The 9,521-nt window shown below is 38.7% G+C and overlaps 1 protein-coding gene across 2 annotated transcripts; it reads right to left on the minus strand.

Moving 5' to 3' along the window:
* Window positions 1-634: 634 nt before the first annotated feature.
* On the minus strand, window positions 635-8,906 carry sptlc1 (serine palmitoyltransferase, long chain base subunit 1). Of its 2 annotated transcripts, XM_027008995.2 has the most exons (15): window positions 8,841-8,906; window positions 7,399-7,506; window positions 7,087-7,181; window positions 6,774-6,867; window positions 6,512-6,584; window positions 5,019-5,151; window positions 4,688-4,817; window positions 4,405-4,494; window positions 4,066-4,173; window positions 3,764-3,859; window positions 3,236-3,332; window positions 2,521-2,575; window positions 1,909-2,026; window positions 1,574-1,647; window positions 635-1,369 (listed from the first exon to the last, which is right to left on the minus strand). In XM_027008995.2, exons 1-15 carry the CDS (start codon window positions 8,892-8,894, stop codon window positions 1,219-1,221), a joined length of 1,476 nt encoding a protein of 491 aa, XP_026864796.2. In that variant the 5' UTR covers window positions 8,895-8,906; the 3' UTR covers window positions 635-1,218. The 2 variants fall into 2 exon arrangements, 1 of the variants encoding a protein (XP_026864796.2); XR_003410549.2 differs by lacking the exons at window positions 635-1,369; window positions 1,574-1,647; window positions 1,909-2,026; ... (2 more) ...; window positions 3,764-3,859; window positions 4,405-4,494 and adding an exon at window positions 4,275-4,336 and having other exon boundaries at window positions 4,149-4,173; window positions 8,841-8,901.
* Between the last annotated feature and the right edge of the window lie 615 nt (window positions 8,907-9,521).

Raw genomic sequence — 9,521 nt, forward strand, 5'->3', positions numbered from 1 at the left:
TACGGGCGATATGTTCCAAAGAAAATGACATATGTACAAATACGAACTCTAATTACGCAAAACCGTTTCAAAAATAGTAATTATAACACCCTGTTGAATTGTTTTAAGTTCGTAACCTGTCCCGTTTCTTTCTGTATGAAATAAACTCGCAGCATTCTACAATTTATTCACCCAGTGTATTTTGTAAATTAAAACCCCATACAGCATGGGTTTAAAACAGATCATTAAACCTATTCAATTCAACAATTCAAACAGATAAAAAGAGATCATTCCGGTAAATCAGACAAGAACCTTTGACATAAGTTACGAAAGTTATCATTATCGAAAAACACAGTCAAGCAATAGCAATCAAGCTGACACTCATACAACAAATGGAAAATGTGTATGTGTACACACACACACACACACACACACACACACACACACACACACACACACACACACACACACACACACACACACATATATATATATATATATATATATATATATATATATAAAAAATCTTTCCTTTCCTTCACTCCCCTCCTCCCTGGTCCCCTATTAACATATATGTAGCTGTGGGTGATGTATGCATATGTATGACATTTATCATGTGGCATTGTTTCCCAATATAACTGGCCAGATAACAGTGTGTTGAGCCATTTTTCAACTCTTTAATGAATAATTTCTTTAAAAAAAATTCCCCACAAACAAACAAAAAGGCATTGGTGAAATGTTTTGACTTTTTTTTCCTGTGGAAATTAAGTATCATAACATTTACAGCATCTTATAGATGTTGTTATCTATTTTTGCAATGCTACAAAAGTATATTTTCATGTTCATGAGTATGGTGGTGTTGAGATACATGACAAAAGCAACTTGGTGTTGAAAGTAGAAAACAACAAATACAAGGTCTATCAAAACTTTATATATAAAATGTTTTTAGTATTTATTGTAGTTTAGTCAAACACTGTGACCATTAATGAAAGCATTGCTGGAAAATAAATAGGTCTGATGATGTGAACCGACAAGAAAAATTCTATGTTCATTTCAGTATGAAACTGAGACTTGGCATTTTAGAATTAATATCTGTAGTGAAATGCAAGCAGATGCAATAATGATAATGCAAGTTATGCTGAGTCTTCCCTAGGTAAGGTCCCAACTTTAGTGGTGGTTGCATTAGACATGTACACAGCTGATCAGGAGTGTCCCCTTCTTTCCCCTCAGAATGAGAGATCAGCTGAAAGGCTGCCTGTTGCTAGCAGTGTCCGTCACCAAGCTGCGATCTTGCGATCTCTGATGTACAGAGATAGCCGCCTCTCGTATGCATGATGATGCTTTCTCAATGTCCTCTTCTGTCTGCTCAACAGTCACTACAACTCTAATACTGGGGATGCCAAAAGAATTCATGCAGAACACGATCACATCAGATATGAGTAAAGCTCATGACAAATATAAAAACAAACAAAAGTCCGACATGTAAGCAAAATGTTCATTTCCAGACAGGCATAAATAAAAATGGTCCAAGTTATAATTTTAGAATTTTTTTTATTGAATAAAAAATGTAAAATATGAATAAACTAAAGGTTACCTTGGTGGTGGAAGAAAGCGTTCCTCTTTGTCTAGATAGCGAGCCTGTGTGAGAGCTATTTGTCTTTCCAAACACTGCAGCCGAACAAACAAGACGACTCAAATTAATGAATACAATCAAATCAAACTATATAATGCTGGCTGAGTTACTATAGTAGTGCTTTCCAGTCCTGCCAGAGGTGCATGTCTTCAGGATCTTCCCTGCTGATCCTTCAGGAGTCTCTGCATTTGTGTAAAAACTACTGCACGTAAGCTAAAAAAGTGCACTATATTAAGCAGACCAAAGGTTAGAGCATTTAGTATGCTTGAGACATATTATATGGGCCTGTGACATACGTAGTCGATAACACCCCGCAGTGTCCTGATGTCACTCTCTCTGGATCCTGTGCTCTGCTCAAGCTGGAGATGAAGTGCTGGAGCAAATACCTCGCCCACCACCTTCAAACCTGGAATGCTACAAAACACCGCCCACAAGAGAAGGCCATAATCACTGGAAGGCTTCTCAATAACAGACTACAAATAGTAGTTAGTAATGGCTACAGTATGTCAGAGTAACATAACAGGGATACGCATTTATCTATAATAGTAAAGTGCTCATTTTTTTATATTACCACACAGCATGGAGACCAAAAGGAACTCCGTACTATTTTTTATTTAAATTTAATGTAATTAATGTAACAACGTATGAGATTAGATAACAGGGTGAGCAATAATGCAGGCCAAATATAGTACCAGTCATCATAAGTCTAACGCTCAGGAACCTCATTTTGTTTGTCAAAAGTGATTCAGACAGAATTTTTTTTCCAAAAATAACAACCCATTTGTTTTCACGAGCTACATCACATTTCTTGGTAAGAAGCTTTGGATTTAGAGGTCTGTGCTTTTGGGACTGTATTAAGCATACGTTTCTTCTTCATGGGAAAAACACTGGGAGTGAAGATGGCTTACCCTTGCAATGCTTTGTGGACACGTTGGCATCTTCCCCTCAGGATGGTAAAAATTCCTGAATAACAGAAATAAAATAACTTTATGGTGTGTGAGTGAAAGGTAAGGAGAGCTGATGCCCAGCCTCTAAAGCAGTAGAGAATTTAGCAGCCATCACAGAAAGACCCATCCTCTGGGCCACTACTGCTGAAACATGATAAACAAGCTTGGCCAATTTTCCCTACATTAGGATCAGTTTCACACATTAGATCCTAAAAGATCAAAGATCTAAGATCATCAGAAATAACTCAGTACAGATTCCAGTCTCAAATAAGATCAGCTCATCTTTTCAAATCTGATTGTGAATGGATGGGAAGAATCTAGTGTGATCTATGTGTTTCTGCAGATAGCAGACCTAGGTCTGGTGTCTGTTAGCAGCTCCCCCACTCTTTTTTTCCCCAACAGTTAAGTGTAAAATTTTCTCCAGCTTCGCATATGGTCTACATCAGGAGAATATCAGTCTCTCTCTCTGATGTCTTGCCAGTTCAATTGTGAGAAGGTGCTTTCTCTCTCTTTTTTTTTTTAATGTATTTTTTTAAATTAAATCCCGATTGATTCCCTCCTCCCGCCTACTGAATTATTCTGCATTTCAAAATCTGAACATCTTTTGGGTGCCTGGTAATGCAAAGACAGATGAAGTAGGAATAAAGATTCTGAGGGCTAGACTTTAAACACGAACCTGGATCCTCCTCCATGATGTTGAGAGCTTCAATAGCAGCAGCAGCCAGCATGGGTGGGAGAGATGCTGAGAAACAGTAGCCCTGCCCAGACAGACGCTACCATATACACACGGATGACGGATCAGTGGAATGTGCCACTTCAGACATGTTACCACTCAACAGTATTTCAATATTCTGAATAATAAATTCCAGCAGTCATCCAAATTCATCCCCAAGAAATGCTGTTCATATGAGTGTGTCTAACAGCCAATGATCAAGTGGTCCTTCCTCCCAAGGATCTGGACTGCATTCTCATAATGAAAGCATACTTCATGGGGGCACATTCCAAAGCGCACATGTATGGAACTACACCCATTTTTTTAATCAATCATTCACGCACTGAGGTAGAGATTATTCATTAAAAGTTTTAAATTAATTGTATTCAGAGCAAACACAGCTCCAAAATGATTAGATCCTACACTACATATTTAGACTGTTTTTGCAGGACAACACATGTGGTACTGCAAGAAGTATGGTAAAGTGTATACCTGATGATCAATAACAAATGATCGTCCGCAACAGAATCCGCCTATAGAAGCCACTGCGTTCTCCATGTTGGCACTGATGAGATCTATGTCATCAATCTAAAATGTAAATCACAATTTCAGTAAGACTTTCAATAGCCAAATACCTGCCTACTCACCCAACCCCATAATGGAATTCCATTAGTGTTTCATATGTAAAATATTAACTGTTCCTTGCAGTCTTACATTTCCTATGGTAGCCATTATTTTGGAGTAGCAAAACAAGTAACAGGGAGAGTGAAATGTGAGGGGACACTGTGACTCACACTGACTCCGAAGTGCTCTGTGACCCCTCGTCCATGCTCTCCCAGCACACCAAACGACATGCTCTCCTCCATAAAGATGCGCACTTTATATTTATACTTCAGCTTCACCTGCCATAGCAGACCACACACACAATGATAACTTACTAGCCATGCATCCTGTATGCAGAGTGCATTGGAAATTGCTGGTTAACCAAACAACAAAAACTTACATTCTTGTCCTCCAAGAATCATTACAAGTCTGGTGATGGCTACAAATCCCTTTAAGTCAGCTCTAATAATTTGGGGAGAAAAAAAGTCCAACCCTAGTTAAGGAAAACTAGGAACACTTCATTCCCTCACCAGCTCTGGGAGAGGGCAGAGATCTGAAGTGTTCATGTACAGCCCCTCTACAACAATGAATTTTCTGGTGACTCTGGCCTTCCGTGGATTCTGATGAAAACCACACATGTACACACACAAAAAATATAATTTTATATACAATATAATTTTATATTGTAGCAAAAAATACATTATTCAACAGTTTCTGAAGGGCCAATTATTGATTGCTTCCTTTGCTAGCCCCTTGTAGCTAGAGCGTGTGGTGCATGGGCCCTGCAGTTTCCTTGGCCCTCCTCTTCCTCACCTTCTGGTCCTCAAGCTCCTGCTCCTTCAGCAGTCTCTCCAGGTCCTCCATGTCGTTGTGTTTGAAGTACTTGATCAGGCTGCGGGACGCCTGTAGGCCTTTCTGGATAGAGAAACATGCCGCCTCATCCCTGTGGAAATGACCACGGAGATCACAAATTCCCATATTGACATGCTGAATATCTGCAATATCACAGGTCAGTGCATCGCAGTCCACAGTATAACCCATACGGGATGTCATGCAGAAAATATAGAAACATAGAAAAACATGTGGGGCTGCAAAAGAAAGGTCTCTGGCTCATAACACATGTGTACAACTCACAAGCACTTACACAAAGATAATGTCGCCTCTCTTGGAGTATGCCGGAATGGCGCTGGCGATAGTGGCAAAACCATAGGAGTAGATAATGGCCTCTTCTGTCCTCATAAACTTAGCCAAGCGCTCTTCTAACTCCAGATGGACATCTAGAAAAAGGGTTACCAAAGTCATTTACTGAACAATTCTTATTTGAAACTTGATTCCAAACATGCAGGAAAGTATAGAATATTCAGTGGTGCTTGAAACTTTGTGAATCACTATAGAGACTTCTGTATTTCTGCATAAATTTGACCAAAACAAATTGTCACAAAAGTCCTATAAGTAGATAGAGAGAACCAAATCAAACAAATGCCACAAAAATATTAGACTCTAATTTATTTATTGAGGAAAATGATTTAATATTACTTTTGATACTTAGATATGTATGTGAACATTTGCTTTTTATGGGTTTCCCCCCATGAACCACCCTGGCTCAGATGCAGCAAAACAGGACCAAACCATGAAACTACCACCACCGTTTCACAGAAGGAATGAGGTTTTTACATTTACAGCGTTTGGCAGATGTTCTTATCCAGAGCAACTTACAAAAGTGCTTTGTCATTTATAGAATGAGTATGTTTTTATGCTGGAATAGCGTTTTCCTTTCTCCAAACAATGCTTCTCATTTACACAAAAAAAGATCCATATTGCTCACAAAACATTGTTCCAAAAGCCTTCCGGCTCTTCCATGTGATCTTTAGCAAACAGCAGACAGGCAGCCACGTTCTTTGGAGAGCAGCGCTTTCTGCAACTCTGCCATGCACACCATTGTTGTTCAGTGTTATCCTGATGGTAGTCTCAAATATAAAACTTAGCTAATGTGAGAAATGCCTTTATTTGCTTAGACGTTACCCTGGGTTTGTCCGAGACCTCACGGACTATTCATTCCTTGCTCTTGGTGTGATCTTTGTTGGTCAACCACTCCTGAGGAGGTTAATAACGGGCTTAAATTTCCTCCATTTGTACACATTCTGCCTCACTGTGTATTAGTGGAGTCCAAACTTTAGATATGGTTTTGTAACCTATTCCAGCCTGATGAGAATCAACAGCTCTTCTTTTGAGGTCCTCCGAAATCTCCTTTCTTTGTGCCATAACACAAACATGTATTGTGAAGATCATACTTTTTTTTTAAAACTAAAACTGGGTGCCCACTCACACCTTATTGATATCCCATTTACCGACACCACCTGACTCAAAGTTCACCTTCAAATTATCTGCTAATCCTAAAGGCCCACATACTTTTGCCACTCACAGATGTGTAACATTGGATAATTTTTCTCCCTAAATAAATGAGAGTGTCTAATATCTTTGTCTAAATTGTTTGATTCATTTTTTCTACTTTTTGGAATTGTGTGACCATCAAATGAAGTTTTAGGTTAAATTTATACAGAAATATAGAAATTACTAAAGGGTCCTCAGACTTTCAAGCACCACTCTGTTTTTCCACCTGACAATGAGATCACCTACCAAAAGTTCCATAGAAGCCTCTTGGGCCACAGGTACCCACACCATACTTCTTAAGAGATGCCAGGGCCTTTTGCTGCAAAATAAAAAAATAAAATAATAAAATAAAATAAAAACATTTAATGCTACTCCAAAGGTCACACATCCACCATGCACTAATACATGTCTGTATATGAACACCCTTGTGTAGTGCTGGATATAGTCTGAATTTTAAGAAGCATGGAAAAGCACTTATGATAATGCCCGCATTCACAGTGGCACAAACCTTAACACGCTCGTTGTCGAGCAGGCCCAAGAAGTTAAATGAGGCGAAGTTAATGCACTCTTTTCCATTTACAATAATTTTGTGGCTTGGAGGGCTGTAAAGGGAACACAGAAGCATTAGTATTAAGAAGGAACGCACAGAAAGCACACCGCAATTATTCTTCCATCTGGAAGAAGACAGCTACATGAATAGGTCATGCTGGTGCAAGCATCATTAAAAAAAAAAAAAAAAGCAGTGATCAGTGCAAAACCAGTATGCCCTGATGTACAGTTACAAGAAAGAAGCAAGTGGAAGGTGTGCCAGGCCACCGTACCCAGAGACAACATCGTAATTTAGGGATGGGTGGTCTTTGGACACAGTGGGAACCAAAGGCTCTGGCTGCCATTCCTCAATTAACTCTTCTTTTTCCTAAAACATCAAAGAACAGAAAGTGTTCAGCAATACAACATGGGAAAAGTGAGAACATTTTCAGGAGGAATCATTTTAGGCTCGTGTCATGCCATACCTATAAAACCAAAATGGCAGGAAAAAAATTGATCTGTAACAGTTCAGGTAAACAGCAAAAATAGATATTAAACCTTCTTATACAGTAAATGATACTGTAGCACCCTCAGGCATCCCATACCTTCTCAGTGAGATCAGACCTCTCTTGCAACTTGTATGTCTTTGAGAACAGCAGCCTGATTATCCACAATATGAGGATTCCTTCTAAGATCAAATGATAAGCTGGTGCCTAGAAGCAGAAAAGAGAAGGAGTTGCTTTCCATTTGTTTTATCTGACCACTGAACTTTAAAAGAAGAAGATGAAAAGCAGTTCAACCCAGTCACTTTAAAAGTGTGAGCAGATAAAAACATACAGAACACTTGGACTCACAGAATGCTTACAGACCTCAGGATAAGCTCAACAGTGGTTTGTGAGGCTCCATTACACAGGCATCAAAAATGCAGACATGCACTACTCTAATACCAGATAAACAATATGCAGTACTTAATCTATTATCTATTAACATACATCAGTGCAACAGCAGTGCAGCAGAGCAACAGTGAAACATTTCAAGGCCTGGAACTACAGCCTAAAAATTGTGCTAATTTTTAAATCCTTACCAAAAGTTCATTAAAAGTCTTTGATGGTAAAACGGGAAAATGCTAGAAATGATATTGACAGGATATTATGAAACCACCCCTAACATTACAAATAGGGTGTTTTGGTGTGTGTGCGACAAAATGTTATCACACATACAATTGATCCCTAGGAACGGAAGCTCCTTATCATATCAAGCAAAGCAAAAGGTATGTTCAGCATTGCATTTGGTTACCACAAATGTTTTCCTTAAATCTGGAGTAAGCATGAAAAAAAGTATTCCTAGTTTTTATTACTACTACATTTTTGAATACTATGTAACTGAAAAACATATCTTGCAATGTTTATTTGTCCCATTAGCCTAAGTCCTTGTAAACCTTATTCAGCAGGCACCTGTACAACTAACCTAGCTAACGCTGGTTAGCGTCTTATTGAGTACCACAGCCAGTTCTGGGCAACCTATACCCAGACCAACATTACCCCAATACACTATACCATGCCCCCACCCACTAAAGTACCATGATTACACAACAGCTATATAAACCAGTAAAGACCGTGTAGAATTAGTTAGTTGGATTTTCAAAGACCATCACATAGCTATCTTAACTAACGTTAGCTAGCTAGCTAACTATATAAAATAATTGTCAAACGTCTACTTATGAGATTTTGTAGGTTATGCATATTCACAAATAAACTGGGTCTAAATACATTGGATGCACATTTAGATTAATGTAGTTAGCTAATGTGAAGTAGCTATTAGTTCAGACTAATAGCAGATAAATTATACTAACTATTTAGATATGATAACCTAGCTAGGTTGTCAGGCAATCCAAGTTTACTTCCTGGACTGTTAGGTTAGTTAACTAGGTAAGTAGGTAGGCTACGCGTGCTTTTATGAATTCGATCACATTTCCTATTTAAATACGGAAACAACACAACTCGTAAAACTTCGTGGAAAACAAAATCACTGTAAAAATGACACTAACCTCGTAAAATGCTTGCACCATCTCAACTAACACCCATTGCTGTCCAGACGCCATCTTGGTACTTGGAATCACATGACCAGGTAACAACGAGAACGAGAATTTTCTCAAAGTATACGCGTTCGCCATCGTGTGGATTCACGTTGGAAATGTTTAATATTTTAATATCTTTTTCGATGCATGTAAGACAATTCCGAAAGACCAGTTGAAAAATATTCTTCGAGTGAATACATAAAGATTCTTTATTGTTAAAAATAGGTGTTCATTTTGTCAATATGTGTGCATAGGTTTGAATACATAGAAGTAGGTTCAGTGAATAAATTTGGTTTTTGTCTACATGGCATTGCCCAACATTATTGAAAATTCTTTGTAGTATAGGTTCAGGCTTAATCTTGGTCTGTAAGTCTTACAGGTTTCCCTTGGTGTACTCTTGGTGGCAGGGTAATAGCACAGACCCACCAAACCTTGAAACTGAGAAATACTGGAAAGGCATATGGGAGGAGGCATTGTACAACAACAATACAGTGGTTAGTGAACCAGAGAACAGACCACAGCAACCTCCCTGAACAGGATCTAGTAACCATCACACTAGCAGATGTCCAAGAAATGGTCTCAAGTATAAAGAGCTGGACAGCTCCAGGACCTGACATGGCCCATGCCTACTGGCTGAAGAAGCTGACTGCA

Source organism: Electrophorus electricus, chromosome 17 (genome assembly GCF_013358815.1).
Source record: "Electrophorus electricus isolate fEleEle1 chromosome 17, fEleEle1.pri, whole genome shotgun sequence".
NCBI lineage: Eukaryota > Metazoa > Chordata > Actinopteri > Gymnotiformes > Gymnotidae > Electrophorus > Electrophorus electricus.